This window comes from Cervus elaphus, chromosome 20, assembly GCF_910594005.1.
Source record: "Cervus elaphus chromosome 20, mCerEla1.1, whole genome shotgun sequence".
Classification (NCBI taxonomy): Eukaryota; Metazoa; Chordata; class Mammalia; order Artiodactyla; family Cervidae; genus Cervus; species Cervus elaphus.
Genome location: NC_057834.1, coordinates 41,521,200 through 41,544,769, shown reverse-complemented (window position 1 = coordinate 41,544,769; position 23,570 = coordinate 41,521,200). Strand labels below are relative to the sequence as shown.

General features: G+C 43.1%; 1 protein-coding gene across 6 annotated transcripts; it reads right to left on the bottom strand.

The window, feature by feature from the left end:
* Positions 1-14,694: 14,694 nt before the first annotated feature.
* On the bottom strand, positions 14,695-22,138 carry TCHH (trichohyalin). 6 transcript variants are annotated; one of them, XM_043878998.1, is made up of 4 exons: positions 22,003-22,138; positions 20,525-20,692; positions 17,021-19,933; positions 14,695-16,927 (listed from the first exon to the last, which is right to left on the bottom strand). In XM_043878998.1, the coding sequence occupies exons 2-4, from the start codon at positions 20,660-20,662 to the stop codon at positions 15,728-15,730; spliced, it is 4,251 nt and encodes a 1,416-aa protein (XP_043734933.1). In that variant the 5' UTR covers positions 20,663-20,692; positions 22,003-22,138; the 3' UTR covers positions 14,695-15,727. The 6 variants fall into 6 exon arrangements, with proteins under 6 accessions (XP_043734933.1, XP_043734938.1, XP_043734936.1 ...); XM_043879003.1 differs by having other exon boundaries at positions 17,414-19,933; XM_043879001.1 differs by having other exon boundaries at positions 14,695-17,358; positions 17,521-19,933.
* Between the last annotated feature and the right edge of the window lie 1,432 nt (positions 22,139-23,570).

Sequence of the window (23,570 nt, the reverse complement as noted above, 5' to 3'; positions counted from 1 at the left end):
GGTAGGGATAGAGATAATTATGAGAGAAGATTGAGGCTAAGGCAAGCATTGATATTGAGCAAAACCTTGTTCTGATTTTCTTGATAAACAAGGCAAGTACAAGGGAGAATGTTAAACATAAACATGGCAAACAAGATAAACAAGGCAAGAATGTTGGAGTGAAAAAAATCCACGCTGATAGTTTCTACCTATAAAAAGTATTTCTTAGCATTCTCCCCTAAAAGGGAGAAGAATTCTACTGAGAACTGGAATATCATGCAAAGGTCATCTTAATTCTGATCAGTCAACATCCCCTGAGTACCAACTGTTTCTCAGACACTATGCCAGCCACTGGGGTATTTTAAGTTGAGTAAGTTTTATCTCCCTGTCCTGGAGTTCAGGAGCCAGCCTCATGAGAAAGGATTCAAGGAAACTGAGTATGTTCAAGGCTGGATTGAAGACTTGGGGGAGGAAGGATAACTGCTTTGAAATATTTGAAGAATTTCCATAGGGATGAGGAATGGGGAGGGACGAAAGGAACTAATGTTCACTGAACACTTATGACCTGTCAGATGCTTACATGGGCTGTCTTAAGTAATCCTCATTGTCTTTTTGGATAGTCATTATCCTCTTTTAACAGATAAGGAAGTTAAACTCTTAGTTGTTAAGTAATTTGCATATGGTCACGTACCAAGTAAATTGCAAAGCCTGAATCAGAGTTGAAGCCCTTCTAGACTAAATTTCTCTGAGCCTGTGCTGTCTCCATTATCTTGAGTTCCTTATTCTATGTAATGCCAGGGAATAGAACTAGAATCAGTGGTTGAAACTTTCTACAAGGCAGACTTTATTGACATGTACACACTGCTATATTTTAAATGGATAGCCGACAAAGACCTACTGTATAGGACAGGGAAATCTGCTTAATAATCTGAAGTAACCTAAATGGAAAAGAATTTGAGAAAGAATAAATACATGTATATGTATAACTGAACACAACATTGTTAATCCACTGTGCTGCTCCTGCTGCTTAGTCGCTTCAGTTGTGTTGGACTCTGTGTGACCCTGTGGACTACAGCCCACCAGGCTCTTCTGTCCATGGGATTCCCTAGGCAAGAATTCTGGAGCGGGTTGCCATGCCCTCCTCCAGGGGATCTTTCTGACCCAGGGATCAAACCCAGGTCTCCTGAATAGCAGGCAGATTCTTTAGCACTGCGCCACCAGGAAAGCCCCTAATCAACTATACTCCAATATAAAATAACATTAAAAAAAAGCAGACTTAATTCTTAAGAACTTTTTAAGGGGTAGTTGTCTGACGATGGTGTCGGCTGCCTATAAAGTAATGAGATCACTGTCACTCAGTTCAGTTCAGCTCAGTCGCTCAGTCATGTCTGACTCTTTGTGACCCCGTGAATCGCAGCACGCCAGGCCTCCCTGTCCATCACCCACTCCCGGAGTTTACTCAAACCCATGTCTACTGAGTCGGTGATGCCATCCAGCCATCTCATCCTCTGTCGTCCCCTTCTCCTCCTGCCCCCAATCCCTCCCAGCATCAGGGTCTTTTCCAATGAGTCAACACTTCGCATGAGGTGGCCAAAGTATTGGAGTTTCAGCTTCAGCATCAGTCCTTCCAAAGAACACCCAGGACTGATTTCCTTTAGGATGGACTGGTTGGATCTCCTTGCAGTCCAAGGGACTCTCAAGAGTCTTATCCAACACCACAGTTCAAAAGCATCAATTCTTTGGCATCCACTGTCACTAGACCTATTTAAATAGAGGTATTATATAATCTACTGACCAAGTTTTAGGAGAAATCCTGCCAAAGGAAGAGGTGAGGCTGAAGTGGCTTACAGTGAAGGGCACAGAACTCTTCCAACTCTAAATGTCTATGGTTTTAGGTTACAGTTTCTATTTAGAAAATCAAGGTTGGATCTGCCTTGTCTTGGTGTTGTCCTCTTTGGGTTGATTGTGTCTGGGACTCTCTGTGCTTCCTTGGACATGGATGTCTATTTTTATTTTCTCAAGTTAGGAAAGTTTCAGCTATTTTGTCTTCAAATAATTTTTTTGCCCCTTTCTCTCTCTTTTCCTTCTGGGATCCCTACATTTGAATGTTAGTATACTTGATGTCCCTGAGGTCTCTTAAACTGTCCTCATTTCTTTTTACTTTTTATTCTTTCCTTCTGTTCAGTGATTTTCAGTGCTCTGTCTTCCAGTTTACTCATCTGTTCTTCTGTATCACTTAATCTACTGTTGAATCCTTCTAGTATAATGTTTATTTTAGTTATTGAATTTAAATTTTTTTGTTGAAGTATAGTTGATAAGAACAAAATAATGCCATTTGCAACAATGTGGATGCAAACGGAAATGATCAGTTATTGTATTCTTCATCCTTGTTCTTCTTTATATTTTTTAACTCTTTGTTAAAAACCTCTAACTTCTCCCTGTGCTCATCTAGTCCTCTCCCAAGTTCTTTGAACATCTTCCTGATCATTACTTGAACTCTGTATCTCTACTTCACTTAGTTCTTCTTCTAAGGTTTTATCTTGTTCCTTCATTGGAAATATATTCTTCTGTTGCCTCATCTTGTCTAAGTGTTGTTTTTGTCTCTACGTGTTTGGTAGGTTGGTTATGTTTCCTGATGTTGGAGAAGCAGCTTTTTGTAGGAAATGTCCTATGTGTCCAGAGGCACACTCCCCTCTGGTCATCAGAGCTATGTGCTCGGGGGTGTCCCTATGTGGGCTGCATGGACCCTACTGGTGTGACAGGCTGACTGCTGTGGGTGGTCTGGTAGCTGTGGCAGGTCCTTCGTCTGGTTGGCCCTGCCTTGTGTGAAGGCTGCCATAAGCTGGTTGGAAGTGTGTCATGAGGCAGCTGGCTATAGAACCCACTGGTTGGTAGAGCCAGCTTCTGAAGTGGGTAGTTGTGGGGCCAAGGTTCCTAGATCCAGTGTCAGCAGCTTGCTGGTGAGTGGAGCTGGTTCCTGAAACCATCCTGGCTGCTGGGTCAAGATGTTTCAGAGCTAGTGCTGGCCCACTGACACGTGAGGCTGGCCAAGGGGTCCCAGCACCGGTGCCAACACTGGTGAGTGGGTCTGGATCTCAGAGCTAATAAGCTAGAGGGAGGATTCCAAGATAGTGCTTCTCAGCACCAGTGTCTCTGTGTTAGGACAAGCTCCCCAAAATGGCTGCTGCCAGTGTCTATGTCCCCAGGCTGTGCTCCAGTTGCCTCCTGCCTCTCTGGGAGGCTCTCTAAGACCAGCAGGAGGGTCTGATCAAGGGTCATTTCAAATTACTGCTTCTGCTGTGGATCCTGGAGCATGTGAAATTTGGGATGTGGTTATTAGCAGTGAATTATCTATTTCTCAGTTGTCTGGCTCTCCTGAAAGTAAGCCCTGTTAGTCTCAAAGCCCTGTGCTCTGGGGGCTCATTTTCCTGGTTCAGGACCCTGGGGCTAGGAAGCCTGACATGGGGCTGAGACCATTTGCTCCTTGGAGAGAACCTCTGCAGTTCTGATTATCCTCCTGTTTGTCGGTTGCCTACCCTTGTCATTCTCATCAATAATTGTTCTGTAAATAGTTGCAATTTTGGTGTGCCAGTGAGGTGAGCTCAGGGTCTTCCTATTCCACCATCTTGGCCACTGTTCTTCCCCAGAATGTGTTTTGAAGCAGTGATGGAGGTGAAGGCAAATCTGACTGTCCGAACCTGGGGAAGCTCTGTACTCGGAATTAGTAGGAATAAAGGAGGTGAGGGTAAGAAGTAGGGCTTTAAACAGGAAAGCAATTGAATGTTTACATAAGGAACTTATGTCTCAGCAGTCATTCCCATACCCTTCCTCCAATTTAGAACATAGAGCATAGACATTTGGTCATATACTGCCTTATCTTCCTAGCAAAACCCTACATGACTGGTCTCTAAAGAAACTGAACAAACTTCCATAAATGTAGACTCCTTGAGGACAGGACTCTATACCTACTTTTCCACTTTATCTCTAGAAGATGTAAGAGTATCTGGACTACAGTAGATGCTTTGTCGGTATCTGTTGACTCAATAGACTGAAAGCTAAAGCTAATGCTCCAGGAAAACCTTGTCATTTGTATTGAGGGGTGGGAGTGAGTGCAGCCTGATGGCCATTTACTTGCAAATTGATAGGCTTCTCCTCTATCCTGCCATAAATTTCCATTCAAGGAAGAGAGCTGGTGTGTAAACAGACCTACTTAGGCAAATCAGATTTTATTGATATAAAGGGGTAAGTAAGAATATTTAGGCATATGAATAAATCCTATTACCTTTCCCAGAGGATCTTCCCAACCCAGGGATTGAACCCAGGTATCCCACATTGTAGGTGGATTCTTTACCAGCTGAGCTACAAGGGAAGCCATGAATAAATCAGTAGCACAAAAGAGAAAGAAGGAAATAAACAGACAAACTGACCCCAGAGGAAATAGGTAACAATTTAGGAAGTGAAAGAGAAGTTAAAAATGCTGATTAATATCTCCTAAGAGATTAAATGAAACAAGATTAGGATGTTCTGAATACCAATTAGAAAACAAAACTAAGAGAATAAAAAGTATTTTAGATTAATTATAACTCTTTTTTTTTGTGTGTGAATATTTTATTTTATTTTATTTTTTTTCTTTTTATGATCACTTTATTTTTATTTATTTATTTATTTTATTTATTTAAAAAAAAATTTTTTTTTTTTATTAGTTGGAAGCTAATTACTTCACAACATTTCAGTGGGTTTTGTCATACATTGACATGACTCAGCCATAGATTTACACGTATTCCCCATCCCGATCCCCCCTCCCCCCTCCCTCTCCACCCGATTCCTCTGGGTCTTCCCAGTGCACCAGGCCCGAGCACTTGTCTCATGCATCCCACCTGGGCTGGTGATCTGTTTCACCATAGACAGTATACATGCTGTTCTTTTGAAATATCCCACCCTCACATTCTCCCACAGAGTTCAAAAGTCTGTTCTGTATTTCTGTGTCTCTTTTTCTGTTTTGCATATAGGGTTATCGTTACCATCTTTCTAAGTTCCATATATATGTGTTAGTATGCTGTAATGTTCTTTATCTTTCTGGCTTACTTCACAATAGCAAATGAAGAAACAAAGGATTAATCTCAAAAATATACAAGCAACTCCTGCAGCTCAATTCCAGAAAAATAAATGACCCAATCAAAAAATGGGCCAAAGAACTAATTATAACTCTTTAGATGAACAAAAAGCAATAGAATTAAAAAAAGAACCAAAAAAAAAAAAAAAAAAAAACAACCCAAGTTTTCAAAAACTTCTAGAATAGCATTGTCTAACAGAGCTTTAGATATTTGCACTGTCCAATCTGATAGCCACTAAGTTATATGTAGCTCAAAATGTGACTAGTGTGACTAGGAAACTAAATTTTAGATTTTATTTCATAATTTTAAATTTAAACACAAATGGTCACGTTTGGCTCATGACTACCATATTGGACAATACAGTTTTAGAATATAAAGCATGGAAATAAAAAAGAAATGTAAACAGTGGAAGAAAAGAAATATACATAATCAACTCAGGAGATCCCACTATCAACTAATAGGAACCTCAGAAAGATAAGACATAAAAAAAGATTAAGGAATGAATAGACTTTGTAGAGACTTCAGATTTTAAAAGAGCCACAAAATATTCATCTACATATATCCTTGGAAATTTTAGAACACCAAGGAGGAGGAAAAGAAAGGTCCAGTATCTTGCCCAAGGCCACGAAGCTAGTAAGTGGTAAACCCAGTTTTTGCTTTCAGGCAAACTTGCTACTATGCCTGTGTGCTTAACATAACAATGTAGACATCTCCAAGTGTTAGAGTCTGTGCATGTAGAAAGCATGATATATTTGGCTGTGGTTAGCAGACCCAGTTATTGTTAAGGGCGGGCTTCCCTGGTGGCTCAGATGGTAAAAAATCTGCCTGCAATGCAGGAGACCCGAGTTTGATCCTTGGGTCCAGAAGATTCTCCTGGAGAAGGAAATGGCAACCCACTCCAGCATTCTTGCCTAGAGAATCCCATGGACAGAGAAGTCTGGTGGGCTATAGTACATGGGGTCTCAAAGAGTTGGACATGACTGAGCAACTAACACCACCAACACCAGAAATGTAAAAGTGTAAGTGATACTGTCAAAAGTTGCTAGAAAAAGAAACATACTTTTATTGGAAAGGTAACAGGAATTGGAATAATGAAAATATTAAATAATGACAAAGGGAGAGAAGAAGAAAGGTAGTGCAAATCATTTAAATCTTCACCTCTCATAGTGGAAATATCATTTAAAACTGATAAATTTTATGCAACAGGTTACTGCCAGGAAAATCTTAAAAATATATTTAAGAGACTTTTTTCTCTGAGGAATGGGACTGGGGTTAAAAAGATGTGAGCCAGAATGATCCTTATAAACTGTCAATCGGGTTCATCATTCCCCTGTTTAAGAAGACGATAATATTTTGTTTTTCTCAAGATAAATATAATATGGCTTACCAAGCCCTTGTAACCTTTCTAGCCTTATCTCTTACCATTTATCCCTGATATTCTAAGTTCTAGTCAGATTTAATTTGACTTCCTTGAACCCATAGTACTCTCTCTTGCCTCCAGTCTTTGAATAAGAATTTCAATCTATCTGGAAAGCTATTTCTTTTCATCTTTGTGTGATAGATTCCTAACTATTCTCAAGTTCCAGCTTAAACATCAGTTCCCTTGGGAAAGCTTTTCTTGATCCTGCTAAACAGAGTAAGAAGATATTGCTGTTCTCATAAACTGCGTTTTTCTGACCTTAGCACTTAGAGCAGAATGTCTTACACTTGTTTCCTTCTCCCACTTCTAACCATCCTCTCTCCTCACCCATGGTCAGAAATGAAATCTGGGGATTGGCTTGGTCATGACCAACTAAAGAAAGCTAATGTGAGGACATTTTGTAAGGTGCTCCAGGGAAAAAGGGAGGTACAGGCACTCAGCATAATAAGGTCAGGGTTATTATTTGATAAGAAATAGATTCAAAGTAATGGTAATAGGAGGAATAAAGTTGATTCATATACCAGAGAAGGAGGCTTTCAAAATGAAAATAATCCTCATGCTGATGAATTGTATTTGAATTCAAATGCTTATGAGAAAACCAGCCACAGCCTGGAATGGGAATCTCACCACTGCTTCTCACTACATCTCCCTACCCCACCCCCAGCACCATGCGACCACAATCCGCCTTTCCCTTGACCTACCCATGCCTTCTTACCCCACTAGGGTCACTGACAGATACTAAAACTATAGCTTATTCCAGTTACTAAACAAAATCAGAAAAAATTGAGGGGGAAGAATCATGAAATTCTATAATGCCCGACATTGAAGAATTTTCAATATATAAGAAAGGACTTAGGGCTTCAGTGTTCAGAGGGGAGAGATGGCATGTTAGATGGGGATGAGAGGCCTCAGACAAAAAGAGCTATTAGGGTTATATGAATTCATTCATTTACCAAATAGTTATTGAACGCCTACATTATACATCTAGTTCTCACAGCTCCTTGAACCAGGTTTCTTTGCATGCAGTTCAGAAGGCTTCATCATAGGCCCCAGGAACTTTTGAAATTCTAGGCAAAATTTTGAGAGTGTTTATTTTTCTAGCAAGACAGTCCACATATTTCATCAGCATATCATAGAACTCTATCGCTCTTTGTTTGTTATGGAAAGAATATACAAAATAAAGAATTTCAAGTTGTAGTCTCTGTTTTCAAGATATTTTCAATTTGGCAGATGAAGCAAGTATAAAACCTACTAAGGTAGAATATTATAATCAATAAATGTGTAAATATAAAAAGTCTTATAATCAATGAAGAGAGATCATGTATGTTGGGGAGATGAGGAAAGATTTAGGGAAATGGTGGGACTAAACCTGAGTAGAAATTATCTTAAATTATTTTAAACCAAGTAGAAATTATCCAGGTAGACAGAAAGGAGACAGGCATTCCAAACAGATAAAATTATGCTAATAAGTCTCTAAAGTAAGGACAGTTATCAGCTCGGTTCAGTTCAGTCGCTCAGTCGTGTCTGACTCTTTGTGACTCCATGAATTGCAGCACGCCAGGCCTCTCTGTCCATCACCCACTCCCGGAGTCTACTCAAACCCATGTCCATCGAGTCGGTGATGCCATCCAGCCATCTCATCCTCTGTTGCCCCCTTCTCCTCCTGCCCCCAATCCCTTCCACCATCAGGGTCTTTTCCAATGAGTCAACTCTTCGCATGAGGTGGCCAAAGTACTGGAGTTTCAGCTTCAGCATCAGTCCTTCCAATGAACACCCAGGACTCATCTCCTTTAGGATGGACTGGTTGGATCTCCTTGCAGTCCAAGGGACTCTCAAGAGTCATCTCCAACACCACAGTTCAAAAGCATCAATTCTTCAGTGCTCAGCTTTCTTCACAGTCCAACTCTTACATCCATACATGACCACTGGAAAAACCACAGCCTTGACCAGACGGACCTTTGTTGGCAAAGTAATGTCTCTGCTTTTTAATATGCTGTCTAGGTTGGTCATAACTTTCCTTCCAAGGAGTAAGTGTCTTTTAATTTCATATAGGATGTCCTAATTATGACAAATAGTCTAGTCTGGTTTAACACATGGTTAGCTCTTGGAGTGTTGTGGGGGTCAGAGTATAAAAGGTGGCTTATCTCTAGAATGTGGAGAGCCTTAAGGTCAAGCTGAAGACCTCAGACTTTATCTTTCAGAAAACACTGATGTTTTTTTAAAAAGGGGAGTGATGACAAACGGAAATCAGACTTTTAAAAATTTTGGTGATTTGAGTGCTTTCCTGATGGTTCAGAAAATGATAACCTACTCAGAAATCTACCTCTTGACTTAGTTCCAGATTATTGCATGTGACTGTCAGCTCTTTTACTAACAAGTAAGCAAGTGCTTATTACATATTACATAGATCACAATCTCAGCAGATTACAGTCCCAGTACACTTGCTGAACAAACTCTTAATTAATATGACTGAATGAAAATATTAGCAATGTGTAGTTAGTGCAAAAGATGGAGCACAGATGGGTTTATAATTAACTAATGGCCACTGACTTTTAGTTTGAGTGGAACCAAGTTCCAGGACTTTGTTTGCTCAGAAAAGAGTGTTATTAATTAAATGCGTATGTAAATTTCATAAATGAGAGGGGCAATAATTTTGGGTAGTCCAGTGGTCATGTATGGATGTGAGAGTTGGACTGTGAAGAAAGCTGAGCACTGAAGAATTGATGCTTTTGAACTGTGGTGTTAGAGAAGACTCTTGAGAGTCTCTTGGACTGCAAGGAGATCCAACCAGTCCATCCTAAAGGAGATGAGTCCTGGGTGTTCATTGGAAGGACTGATGCTGAAGCTGAAACTCCAATACTTTGGCCACCTCATGGGAAGAGTTGACTCATCGGAAAAGACCCTGATGGTGGAAGGGATTGGGGGCAGGAGGAGAAGGGGACAACAGAGGATGAGATGGTTGGATGGCATCACTGACTCGATGGACATGAGTTTGAGTAGACTCCAGGAGTGGGTGAAGGACAGGGAGGCCTGGCGTACTGTGATTAATGGGGTCACAGAGTCGGACATGACTGAGCGACTCAACTGAACTGAACTGAGGGTCACAGAAAATGAGGGTAGATTTAGAGTCTTCTCCCTCATTGAATAAACCTGGGATGATAAGAAGGTGCTCTGGAGGAATATGGGAAACAAATGAAAGATCAGTTCTGACTGGCTAGAAAGAAAAGACCTTTGATGCTGAAATTAGGGTCTGATGATCACCTTCATCAGTTAATTCTTTTCCTTGTTTTCTGTTAGCTAAAGGTAGTTGTCGGGTTGAGGGCTTATTTGAGTTGCTTTGAGAATAAGCCAAATGTTAGAATAAAAGTAATTGTTTTAGTCCTGAGATAACCTTGGTGGTGGCTATTTCAGTCTCATAATTTGGAATATGAAACAGTGGAGGCCCAGACAACTTAAGTGGCTTGCAAGAGAACACATGGGTAGTAAAGTGAAAAGACAGACCAGAATGACTACTTCACCACTGTATGCATATTGCTTAGGATGCCTGACACGTAGGAAATGCTCACTAAATATTTGTCCAATGAATAACTGAATGAACCCCAGGCTTCTGATTCCTTGTAGCAGTTGTTCCATTGTACCATAAAAACTATGGGAGATTTAATTAAAAAAGTGTCTTTGAGCAACCAGGACCTGGTTGTACCTGTACAATGTCAAAGGATAAAGATTATCACAATATAGGTAGATTTCCCTAGAAACATAATCTCACTTTCCATGGTATGTTAGTTTTCTAGGGCTATTATCACAAAATGCCAAAGACTGGGTAGTTTAACCAACAGAAATTTATTTTCTCAAAGTTATGGAGGCTAGATGTAAAAAGTTAACGTGTTAGTCAAGTTGATTTCTTCTGAGAGCCATAAGAAAGGATCTGTTCCTTGCTTCTATCCTTGACTTGTAGATGGCTATCTTCTTCCTATGTCTTTACATCATTTTCCCTTTGTCTACAGTCCATTGCCCCCCTTCTTATAAGGACACTCAATATTCATATTGGGTTAAGGCCCCACCTATTGACCTCATTTTAATTTGATTGCCATTTAAATACTATATATCCAAATATGGTTACATTCCAAGGCACTGAAGCTTAGGACTTCATCATTAGAACCTTTGTGGGGGGACATAATTCATAACACATGGAGACCAACTTTTCCATCACACAGCATAATAAACCCTCAACCCCATTTGCCAGCATCAGCCAAGGTGATGTTAATAGAGCTCCCAGTTTATAGTTAATAAAAGAGTTAATTCCTAGGCAGGTTGATAAGAAGTCCGGGGTCCCCAAGGAGGAGAAAGGGGTCTGGGGCTCTCGAAGTGGAGATAGGGGTCTGGAATTCTCAAGGAGGAGGAAAGGACAAACATCTTTTTTTCTCTACATTCCTTAGTCTTAGTCACATAAAACATTTTTTTTTCTTTAAGCCAGGAACTGATGATTACACAACAAACAACTCAGTTTAAACTCTGTACTAAGGATTATGTAAAAACAATGTATCCTGCTTGAGGACAGTTTCTCCTTCCTGGAAACCTTCTGGCTAATCTTGTTATCTTAAAATGTAAATTATGGAAGTGGGTCTAGTAAAATCTTTACAACCTTGAGACATTCTTTTGATTTACTGTAATAACTAATTAAAAAGTATATAACTCCCTTGGCTAACACTAGTGAGGGGGGCATTCTCTGTCCCCCTTCTGATGTCTATGTCAGAAGCTTTCTCTGTCCCTTTTTATACTTTAATAAAACTTTGCTATACAAAAGCTCTTGAGTGATCAAGCCTGGTCCCTGGTCCTGAAGTTAAATCTTCTTCAGAGTTCACGAATCCGAAGCTGTTCACCCTAAGCTATCAGTTAAGTAGCCAATTTCCCAAAAGCCTCAAGGTTCTTCCCATGCATGTACATTATCCTGGTGGAGCAGGAGGGTTGCCTGCCAGCATGTTCTCCTGCCAGCATGCTAAAATAAGAGCCATAGGGCATAGGCTGGCTGATTTTTTTAAAAGTACCTGTTATTATAATTGTGATGAAGCAATACTTTCTTCTTTTGATTTAAGCAACACAATCCATGAGGTGACTTAGTCAGAAGGTGCTTAATAATAATCAGGCCAAAAGCATCAGACTATCATCTAAAGATCCGAACACCCCTGTTCCACCTGCTGGAATCTATATTTAATATTCACACCTTGATAACTAGGAATAAATCCAAGAAGGCCCTGATGTCAGATAGTATCATTTCTAATTTTGAGGGTCAAGGTTGAGAAGATTTCCTAAGATAGACACAACATTTTGGTCAATGGTGGAGACAAGAAAGCTAAGCCTATGGCTCCTGAGTATCATTCTGATAGAGCAAGGTGGCACTTTTTTCAAGGAGCAGGAGAGGAAAAAAAAAAAAAAAAAAAGGAGCAGGAGCTTCTCTCTCATTTTAACACAAATAGCAGATGCCCACTAAAGACAAATCTTGGGACTCCCCTGGTACTATCTTGGAGCTCCATCTCTTTCAAATGATTTCTCACTGCGAAAGTACTTTCCTCTTAAGTGTATGCTTTTACTTACTAAGAATCTTCACAGAAACCCTGGAAAGAGCCTCACTGGCTTTCCCCAGGGTCCTCTCAGTAGACACTCATTCCAGAGCCTCCTTATAAATCCCAATCCCAGGATGCTTCTGAAATACACACTCATCATCTAAGTGACAGTTCAACATAATAACCATGATAAAAAATAATCAAAGTCCTTCACACTTCTTGCAGCACTTCAAAAGATGAGGAAAGAGCCAATTTCCAAAGAAAAGAGGTCATTTAATTTTTGTATTGCAAGCTGAAGTTTCAGGCCATTTTCTTCTATTGGCTCATCAGACATCAGAGACCAAGAAGCTGCTGTGTTCTTAGAAGGAAATATTAACAAATACTGGATGCACCATTATTTGTCATGAGCAGTGAGTCACTGCCAGAGAGTGTTACTAAAAGGTATGTGAGATCTGGCCGCTTGCTGCTTAAAAGCCAATAAATAGGCCAGGTTGGTAGAAAGCAAAGTTTGCTTTTTTCCAGATTCTGGCAACTGGGGATGGGGGTGGTGGACGTCTGTCCAAAGGCCGACTGCCCCCACTGGCAACCACTGGGGCAAGAGCTTTTTAGACAGAAGTAGGGGGTGAGGGGAGTATATGCAGAACATCACAGTCATCTCTGACAGTCATCTTCAAATTGGCATTGATGGTCTGACCAGCATCATGCTGGTTGTTTTAGATATAGTTATCTTCAATTCCAGTATCCGTTTCTTTCCATTTCTTATTGTGGCAGCTTATGTAGTTAACCTCTCCACCTGGTGGGGATTTTGGTATCTATAAGACAGCTCACAGGATATGGCTCAGAATATTATCTAAAGCACTTGAGAAGGAATTAAAAGTCCTTGACTAGGCTTCAGTTCAGTCACTCAGTCGTGTCTCTTTGTGACCCCATGGACTGTAGCAGGCTTCTCTGCCCATCACCAACTCCCAGAGGTTACTCAAACTTATGATCATCAAGTGAGTGATACCATCCAACTATCTCATCCTCTGTTGTACCCTTTTCCTCCCGCCTTCAGTCTTCTCCAGCATCAGGGTCTTTTCCAGTTAGTCAGTTCTTCATATCAAGTGGCCAAAGTATTAGAGCTTCAGCTTCAGCATCAGTCAGTCGTTCCAATGAATATTCAGGACTGGTTTCCTTTAGGATGGACTGGTTTGATCTCCCTGCAGTCCAAGGGACTCTCAAGAGTCTTTTTCAACACCAGAGTTCAAAAGCATTAATTCTTTGGCTCTCAGTTTTCTTTATAGTCCAACTCTCACATCCATACATGACTACTGGAAAAACCAAAGCTTTGACTAGATGGACCTTTGTTGGCAAAGTAATGTCTCTGCTTTGTAATATGCTGTCTAGGTTGTTCATAGTTTTTCTTCCAAGGAGCAAGCATCTTTTACTTTCATGGCTGCAGTCACCACCTGCAGTGATTTTGGAGCCCAAGAAAATAGTCTTTTACTATTTTCATTGTTTCCTCATCTATTTGCCATGAAGTGATTGACCAGATGCCATGATCGTAGTTTTCTGAATGTTGAGTTTTAAGCCAACTTTTTTATTCTCCTCTTTCACTTTCATCAAGAGGCTCTTTAGTTCTTCTTTGCTTTCTGCCATAAGGGTGGTGTCATCTGCATATCTGAGGTTATTGATATTTCTCCTGGCAACCTTGATTCCAGCTTGTGCTTCATCCAGCCCAGTGTTTCTCAGAATGTACTCTGCATCAACTTAAATAAGCAGGGTGACAATACACAGCCTTGACATAGTCCTTTCTGGATTTGGAACCAGTCTGTTGTTCCATGTCCAGTTCTAACTGTTGCTTCTTGACCTCTGTACAGATTTCTCAGGAGGCAGGTCAGGTGGCCTGGTATTCCCATCTTTTTAAGAATTTTCCACAGTTCGTTGTGATCCACACAGTGAAAGGCTTTGACATAGTCAGTAAAGCAGAAGTAGGTGTTTTTCTGGAACTCTCTTGCTTTTTCTATGCTCCAATGAATGTTGGCAATTTGATCTCTGGTTCCTTTGCCTTTTGTAAGCCCAGCTTGAACATCTGGAAGTTCTTGGTTTACGTACTGTTGAAACCTGACTTGGAGGATTTTGAGCATTACTTTGTTGGCATGTGAGATGAGTGCAATTGTGCGGTAGTCTGAACATTCTTTGGCATTGCCTCTCTTTGGGATTGGAATGAAACTGACCTAATGACTACCTTATGTTTATTTGGTCTCCTTTGACTGTTGTCCTTTGTTTCTATGTGTTCTCATTTCTCTGATTAAACTTGACTAAAGTTTTCCACAGACAAAAAGTAGGACATGGGGGGAAGGGCCATAGAGCCCTGTTCCATTTCAGAAAGACAAAGAGTTGCAGAGTCAAGAATAAAAATACTTGGAAAAAGAATCCTAACTTGGGGGTGGAAATAATATAGCATTCACTCTAATAGACAAAAAATGGTTGTGGAGAATGGAGTTTTTTTTTTTTTTTTTCCCACTATCAGACATCAATGATAGTAACCAAATACCCTTAAATGACTGGAAAGTTATGTCAGTTCCCAGACCATTAAATCTTGAGTTACGGTTTGATGCACAGTTAAAACAGACAAAAATAATTGCCAAAATATTTATTATTAATTTTTTACACAGTCCAATTATTTTAACATGTCTCTAAGGTAGTATCAGTAGGCCTCAAAGGATTGTGGGTTGACAGGGCTTGTCAAAGGGCCTCTAGGGGCTTGCCCCTCTGTCCACAAAACTTCCCTTTTCCCCACCCCCAAATGCTCTGTGATCTCTTGTTGGCTCTAGAGCAAGACAGATGTTTACAGGATCCTGAGCAAGTCCCTTCTCAGCTAAAATTAACAAAGGCAGTAATATTCTCAAGCTCATCCAAGACTGGGGGAAAGGAACGGAATGCTACAGGCTACAGCAGACATGGTTTTAAAGTTTGAGCTCTGGAGTTGTTTGAGAAACACCTTGCTTTTGCTTCATATTTTAAATATTTATGGAGTTAAGTGTAAAAGAAATTAATTCTGATTCCAAGTCTTATAGACATTTCTTCCAAGTATGGGCTGAATTCACAGTGACTTTTTCTAGAGAAGCCATTCCTCCTGCTCCTGCACTATTCAGGGGTTCTTAGAAAAATTCAGTCCCCTTGCAGAATCTGTGCTAATTATTCCACAAAAAGTGGGAGGCTATTTGGAGATATATATTAACATAATTTAGGCCAGGAAGAAATATCAACTTGAACATAAAAAATATCTGAGCTCTCTACAGGATGGGTCAACAAATAAAAACCTGACCCATTCTTTTGAATCTCAAATGTACATAATATTTTTGTTACTTCTGAAAGCAATGAATGAACGTGTTCCCCAAACAAAATTCCTTAAACAAATTAAATGGCTTTTATGTTTTTAAAAAATGCACACCACATCTGCACCAAAGAGCAAAGACATCCTAAAGAACTATTTAAGGAAGAATAAAAGGCAGAAGTACAAAGCACACGAAAAAGTATAGTTTAAGATTTTGTAAAAAAGAGTTATTCTAACACCAAAGTTTTCCCACAACCAGAGTCATTTGGTACTCAGTGATTCTCATTTTCCTTTGCTTGAAGCTTCAGCAGGTGTCGGGATTTGGCAGCATCTCTTAAGGGCGGTACTGAGATCTCTGCTCTTGGATGTACTCGTAGAGCGGGCTGGAGCGCACCGGGGCACTGGCAAACTGCCGCTTGCCAGCCTCCAGGACCTGCCGGCGGCCCTTGTCTTCCTCCCACACTTGGCGGGGGCTCTGCTGCACGTCGCGCTCCTGGCGACGCCTCTGCTCCTCCTGCTGCTGGCGGCGGAGCTGTTCTTCCCGGAATTTCCTCTCCCGCTCCTGGCGGCGTCTCTGCTCTTCTTGCCTCAATTCTTGTTCCTGACGACGCCTCTTCTCCTCCTTAGCAAACTGCTCCTCTGCCCGGTACTGCTGGTCTAGCTGCTGCCTGCGCCTCAGCTCTTCCTGCTCCTCGCGGTGCAGCTGCTCTTCTTGCTCGAGGAACTTCCTGTCCTGCTCCTGGACGCGGCGCTTTTCTTCCTCTCGCTGGCGCTGGAGGCTCTGCTCTTCCTCAAGGAACTTCCTGTCTCTCTGCCTCTGACGTCTCTGTTCTTCCTCTTGCTCGGCGCGCCTCAGTTGTTCCTCCTGGGAGAAGACCCCCTCGAGTTCCTGACGGCGCAGCTGCTGTTCTTCCCTTTCTCGGAGGAGCTGTTCCTCTTCTCGGAACTTTCTGTCCCGCTCCTGGCGGCGCAGCTGTTCCTCCCTTTCTCGCAGGAGGTCTTCTTCCTCACGGAACTTCCTGTCGCGCTCCTGGCGGCGCAGCTGTTCTTCCCTTTCTTTCAGAAGCTGTTCCTCCTCACGGAACTTTCTGTCGCGTTCCTGGCGAAGTTGTGGCTCGCGCTCCTGGCGGCGCAGTTCTTCTCTTTGCCGCAGGAGCTGTTCCTCCTCACGGAACTTTCTGTCGCTTTCCTGGCGGCGCAGCTGTTCTTCCCTTTCTCTCAGGAGCTGTTCCTCCTCACGGAACTTTCTGTCGCGTTCCTGGCGGCGCAGCTGTTCTTCCCTTTCCTGCAGGAGCTGTTCCTCCTCACGGAACTTTCTGTCGCGTTCCTGGCGGCGCAGCTGTTCTTCCCTTTCTCTCAGAAGCTGTTCCTCCTCACGGAACTTTCTGTCGCGTTCCTGGCGGCGCAGCTGTTCTTCCCTTTCCTGCAGGAGCTGTTCCTCCTCACGGAACTTTCTGTCGCGTTCCTGGCGGCGCAGCTGTTCTTCCCTTTCTTTCAGAAGCTGTTCCTCCTCACGGAACTTTCTGTCGCGTTCCTGGCGAAGCTGTGGCTCGCGGTCCTGGCGGCGCTGCAGTTCTTCTCTTTGCTGCAGGAGCTGTTCCTCCTCACGGAACTTTCTGTCGCGTTCCTGGCGGCGCAGCTGTTCTTCCCTTTCCTGCAGGAGCTGTTCCTCCTCGTGGAACTTTCTGTCGCGCTCCTGGCGAAGCTGCGGCTCCCGCTCCTGGAGGAGCAGCTGTTCTTCCCTTTCTCGCAGGAGCTGTTCTTCGCGGAATTTTCTATTTCGTTCCTGGCGTAGCTGTTGCTCGCGTTCCAGGCGGCGCAGCTGCTGTTCCTCTTCGCGGAACTTTCTGTCGCGTTCCTGGCGGCGCAGCTGTTCTTCCCTTTCTTGCAGGAGCTGCTCTTCCTCACGGAATTTTCTGTCTCTTTCCTGGCGGCTCAGTTGTTGTTCTTCGCGGAATTTACTATCTTGTTCCAGGCGGCGCAGCTGCTGTTCCTCTTCGCGGAACTTTCTGTCGCGTTCCTGGCGGCGCAGCTGTTCTTCCCTTTCTTGCAGGAGCTGCTCTTCCTCACGGAATTTTCTGTCTCTTTCCTGGCGGCTCAGTTGTTGTTCTTCGCGGAATTTACTATCTTGTTCCAGGCGGCGCAGCTGCTGTTCCTCTTCGCGGAACTTTCTGTCTTCTTCCGGATAGCGTATTTTCTCCTCTCTTTCCCCTTTCAGCAGCTGCTCTTCCTCTCGGAATTTCGTATCTCGCCTTTCGGTTTCCTTTTGCTGCTTTCGCTCCAGCAGTTGTTCAGCTGGGAATTGCCTGTCACGCTTTTGCCGGCTCCTCTCTTGCTCGCGTTCTCTTTTCTCTTCTTGTTCTTCCTGCAGGGGCCGCCGATCCTGCTGGAATTGACTCTCCCGCACCCAGGAATCATCCAGTTGCCGGCTCTTTTCTTTGTTCTCTCGGTGTTTGAAGTAAACCCTGTTATCACGACCTTCATTTTGGAGCAGATCCTCATCCAGCAATTGCCTCTTCCTGTCCAGGCGCTGCAGCTCCTCCTTCTCTAGCTGTCTCTCGAGCTCCTGGCGCCTCCTCTTCTCACATTCCTCTCTCTGCAGCTGCTGCTCCTCTCTCTGCAGTCGCTCCTCCTCCCGCAGCAGCTCCTCTTCCCGGTATTGTCTTTCCCGCTCTTGGCGCCTCTTCTCTCTCTGCAGCTGCTCCTCTTCCCTCTGCAGCTGCACCTTCTCTAGATACTGTCGCTCGCGCCCCTGAAGCCTCTTCTCGCGTTCCTCTCTCTGCAGTCGCTCTTCCTGCCGCTGCAGCTCCTCCTTCTCGAGATACTGCCTCTCGCGCTCCTGGCGCCTCTTCTCGCGTTCCTCCCTCTGCAGCGGCTCCTCTCTCTGCAGCTGCTCCTCCTCCCGCAGCTCCACTTTCTCTAGATATTGCTTCTCGCGCTCCTGGCGCCTCTTCTCGCGTTCCTCTTTCTGAAACTGCTCCTCTCTCTGCAGCTCCACTTTCTCTAGATATTGCTTCTCGCTCTCCTGGCGCCTCTTCTCCCGTTCCTCTCTCTGAAGCTGCTCCTTTCTCTGCAGCTCCACTTTCTCTAGATATTGCTTCTCGCGCTCCTGGCGCCTCTTCTCCCGTTCCTCTCTCTGAAGCTGCTCCTCTCTCTGCAGCTCCACTTTCTCTAGATATTGTTTCTCGCGCTCCTGGCGCCTCTTTTCCCGTTCCTCTCTCTGAAGCTGCTCCTCTCTCTGCAGCTCCACTTTCTCTAGATATTGCTTCTCGCGCTCCTGGCGCCTCTTCTCCCGTTCCTCTCTCTGAAGCTGCTCTTCTCTCTGCAGCTCCACCTTCTCTAGATATTGCTTCTCGCTCTCCTGGCGCCTCTTCTCGCGTTCCTGTCTCTGCAGCTGCTCCTCCTCGCGCTGTTGTCGCTCTTCCTCCCGCTGCAGCTCCACTTCCCGATACTGCCTTTCTCGCTCCTGGCGCCTCTTCTCCCGCTGCAGCTGCTCCTCTTCAAGCCGCAGCTGCCCTTCCTCGCTCACCTGCTCCCGTTGAGCTGGCTTGGCGTACAGTGTGTAGCGGCGTCTCTGGCTTTCCTCCTCTAGTTGCCACCTCCAGTTTTGGTCGTAGTGCTGCTCTTCCTTGCGTCGTTGCCTCTCCTGGTCTTCTTGAAGGCTCTGCACCTCCTCGCGGGCTTGCTGCTCCTGCTGCCTCTCGAGCAGCTCCTGCTCCTGGCGGCGCCTCTGCTGCTCTTGCCTGCGGGGCCTGGAGTAGACTTTGCACTGACGGGCGTCGGCCTCACTTTCTAGCTGCCACTGACACCTCGAGGTGCGGCTCTCGCCCCGCTCACTGATCTCTTCCTGCGTCGCCTCCTCCTGCTCGCGCCTTAGCTGCTGCTCCTTGCGCCGCAGCTCCTGCTCCCGCCTCTCCAGCTCCAAGAGCCTCTCCTCGCGCCCGCGCCTCTGCCTTTGCAGCTGCAGCTCTTCCTCCAGACGCTCCCTCTTGAGCTCCTGAGTCTCCCGCCTTTGGAGCTGCTCTTCTTCCTGGCGCTCGCGCAGCTCTCCTCTTTGCCGCTGTTGCTGTTCCACTTGGAGGCGCTGTCGCTCCCGTTGCTCCTGCCTCTCGAGCCTTTGCTCTCGGTTCAGAAGCTCCTCCGGCTCCCGACCCTTGGGCCTTTGCTGCAGCTCTTCCTCACCACACTCTTCTTGTTCTCGCCTTTGCAGCCTCTGCTCAAGTCTTTCTTGCTTCTCCCTCAGCTCCTCTTCCTCAGCGAGCTCCTCCAGTTCCTGCCTCTTCAGCCTGCGTTCTTCTAGTTGTCTGTCCTGGGGCTCGAATCTCCTTTGGTCTTCCCTCCTGCGATCTTGTAACGGGTTTCCTTTTCCCTCACACTTGGCTTCCTTCTCATTTAGCCCCGAGGCCTGGCCGAGAGCGTAATAACAAGCTGCAGCCACTTTGAAAACGATCGCGAGGAATTCATGGAAATCGATTAGCCCGTCACGGTCGCGATCCTGAAGTTCCAGGACCAGGTCTACCGTTTCTGGGTCGTGTGGTCTCTGAAAAAGAAATCAAAACTTTTACAATGTACTATTTACAGGTAGTAAACCCACCCCCCCCCACACTATATTTTATAATATGCTGGTACTCAAAAGACATTAAGAACAATTAGAAAAACACTCAGTGTATATGGAGTCTTGTCCGCATGTAAAATGTGAACAACCTAATTTTAAAGCATACATTTGTTGGAAATTTTTGCATCTTATAATTTAATGCTGATCAAAAGAACACAAGTTATAGCTGGGTAAATAAGAATGAATTCATCCTCAAGAGGCAAAGCAGTGGAAATTTATGAAGATTTGCAGCAGCCATTTCTGTCTGAAATAGCCAGTATGCCAATTTGATTTTTATCCCATGTTTGAAAACAGAACCAAACATTTGCAGAAATAACCATTTTACTAGAGAAGAGCCTGATTAAATAATTAACTAATTAATTACCTTCAGACTCAGAAATGAATGGGGAATATGGTGTAGAACTGTCATGGCAATAAATGAATATAAAGTCACTATTCCTTGCTCTGGTCTCTCCTGAGAAGAAATTTCATAGCTCTAAATCAGTAGAGAAATTTCCTTTTCTTGTTATTTCTTACCCGAAGGATATCTCCAAATTCCCTCTCAAGCAGATTCTTCAGGTCTTTCTTGCTTAGTGTTGTCCCATCACAATCATGTGAGGCATATTGATTGAAAATTTTAGTGATATTAAAGATGCTTCTCAGAAGTGGAGACATTTTTTTTTCTTCCTTCAAGTTCAAGTAAACCTAGAACAATAAAATTGGATTCAGAATCAAACTCTGTTTCTGATCTTGGGGAGGCTTTCTCCACAGTTTCAGGCAGATCCCTAAATAATTTGACTTTACCAAAGTATTTTCAACTGGGACTTTCAAAGCATTTCATCTTCGAATATGGCTCAGTTGGTAAAGAATCTGCCTGCAACACAGGAGACCCTGTGTTCACAGGAGACCCTTACCCACCGGTTTGATCCCTGGGTGGGGAAGATCCCCTGGAGAAGGAAATGACAACCCATTCCAGTACTCTTGCCTGGAGAATTACATGGACAAACGAGCCGGGCAGGCTACAGTCCATGGGATCACAAGGCTTTGGACACGACTGTGTGACTGATTTTCACTCTCATGTAGTGCTTATAAAAGGAAAGAGAGATCCTGAAAAATTTCAAGCCAGGGACGCATCTCAGGCTATTCTGTAGTTAGCGCTTGATTTTCTACCCAGTTTGTATTATCCATATCCTTTCTCTTTCTTCCTATTCCCTAGTATTTTTCAAATCAGACAGTGAAGATTGTAGGTATTTAGATTTGATATGTTGCTACTCAAGAATTTTCCTCTAAAATTGAGCAATGAGGCTAGGTAAAACCCAAAAGGTGAAGGATCTTAAAATGAATAAGTAAACCTAATTGTAGCAGCAAAACATTTGGTGGTAACTGGAACAATAAAAAGGGAATGTGGATTATTTCCTAACTTTATATAGTCCTTTAGAGATCTAGAAGTATAATTCATAAGTCACCAGCTCTTAAGTACTACTTCCTAGCCAAAGGTGGTATTGTAATATTTAGATATATTAATGCAGAAAACAAAGTTCATGTTATTAGCCTTAATTCCTACGTATTACAAGTATTCAATCATTGTAAGTTTCTGTTAGGTGCTTTCTGACTGGCTGCCAGATTCTGAGTCAAACTGAACCTGGAAATCTGGCTTCTTTAGTTTCTTCTCAACTTCAATACTTCAGGTGCCATGACCACATGAACATAGTCCATATTGGGTAGAAGCAATATAAAAAAGAGAACTGAGGGCTGGCAAACTTTTGAGAGAGCAGTTTTTAGGAAGATGAGCAACATAAGTCATATATGACCATCCTCCAACCCCTGATGTGCAAACAAACTTACAGAGTTAAGTGCTCCGTAGAAAGATGGCATGGAGTTAGTAGGAATTAGGTATATCTGTAAGATACTGGTGCCATCTGTCACATAGACCCTCCTCAACCCCCCAACATCTACAACAGCTGGAAAATGACAAATCATACAGAAAGAACAGGATCCCACCGAATGGGACTTACCCACTTCACCAGAGGAAGAGGTCAAGTGCTCGCTGACACTGCTGGCAGGTGTACTGAACAGCTGGGAGCTGGGCCTTTTATAGAGGTTTTAATTGTGCCCTGAAGAGCAACTTAGAAAGGAGACACCCACTCTGTGGGATGGCCTGATTCATTCCTAACCAAGCCCAGCTCCACCTCTGTCTCCACGAATGACTTGTTTATCTTGCTATTTGCTCACTTAGCTCTTTGGCACGAGGTTCACAGACCTTTCCCCCTGACAGAGTCCTGTCTCCACCTAACATGAAAGGATAGAATATTTGGCAGAATCTCTAATTTTCCTTAATTGTTAAAATTAAATAAAGAAACTCATTTTCAGAATCTTAGTTAATTGCAATTTCATTACAATGTAGTGACCTGTAAACCATTTACTTTATAAAAGATAAATTCTAGGCTGAGGTTAAACAGAAATTTTGTCATAAATTAATGAGACCCAGATGATTTCTTTCTGGGATATGACAGTCCATGGGGAACTGCCTGAGGCCATTCTAGGTCAACAAGAGTTTGTAAGGAACTCATTTTAATTTCTTCTCTAAAAATGCTGGTGGGAAAACATTTGCATCTATATTCTTTGGTCTTATGATTTTCCTACAGATTGGAGATCATGTCCTTAGAAAATAATTTTGAAGGGTACTTAAAAATATGTTTTCATCAAATTGTTCATAAAAGAACTTGACATCTGTGAAATTTCATTATTAGTGATATTCTATCTAAATGAAATTTGCTCATTTCTTTTCTCATTAGCATATTGATGCCCCTGGAGGAAAAGAGCTGGTGTAATGCATTATTGTAGATATAATCATCTTGTTCAGCCCCAGTTACTGATAATTATGACACCTAAACACTTGAGTCTGGTTCTCGTGGAAGCACATTAAGGTAATCAGTCATTCTGACCCATTATGTTTGTCAGGGCTTTCTCAACTCTGGCGATCATTTGCAAATATCAGCATTGTTTTATTGTAAGGACCTGGATTTTATCCCTGGTTGACTCTCCCCCTTACATTTCAGCCAGTATGAAACTTTGATTTGTAATATGTTTATGGAGACTATTAAATGATTCAGTGGTTTTTGGCATTTATCTCTCTTCCTTTGTCCAACAGAGGCAAGTATAGGTTTTTTGAATTTTGATGAGACTCTGTAGGATCCTCCAGTGGAATACGAAGATTTGGGACCTAAGTCCTGATGGCTGTATTTTAATGTTCAAGTTGGTGTGAATGATGGTGATCTTGAATTCTATTCGTCCCTTCCCTTGTTGCTATCCTGGAAGTGGGGTGAAGAGGAAAGTGGAATTGATTGGCAATAGGAAGACAGTTGTAAGCCTGGCTCAATTCTTCATCCTTAAGGACTTCAGCCTCAATGTCTGTGATCTAAGGGTTCTCTTAGAACTGTCACCATTTCTTCGACTCAGCAAACTTGATGTAGCAGCTCCTTAGTGAAGAATGAAGATTTCTCTTTTTGCCTTCTATTTAGGGTTTTAGAGAGTTCGCTTAATCTTTGAATTCTAAGATGGAATCATCATGAGCACTATATAT

Excerpts from the sequence above, each read along its gene's own strand:
- TCHH (XM_043878997.1), bottom strand. The coding sequence starts at position 20,662 with ATGTCTCCACTTCTGAGAAGCATCTTTAATATCACTAAAATTTTCAAT. Across the intron at positions 19,934-20,524 it reads AATTTGGAGATATCCTTCGG|AGACCACACGACCCAGAAAC; the intron begins GTAAGAAATAAC and ends TTTCTTTTTCAG.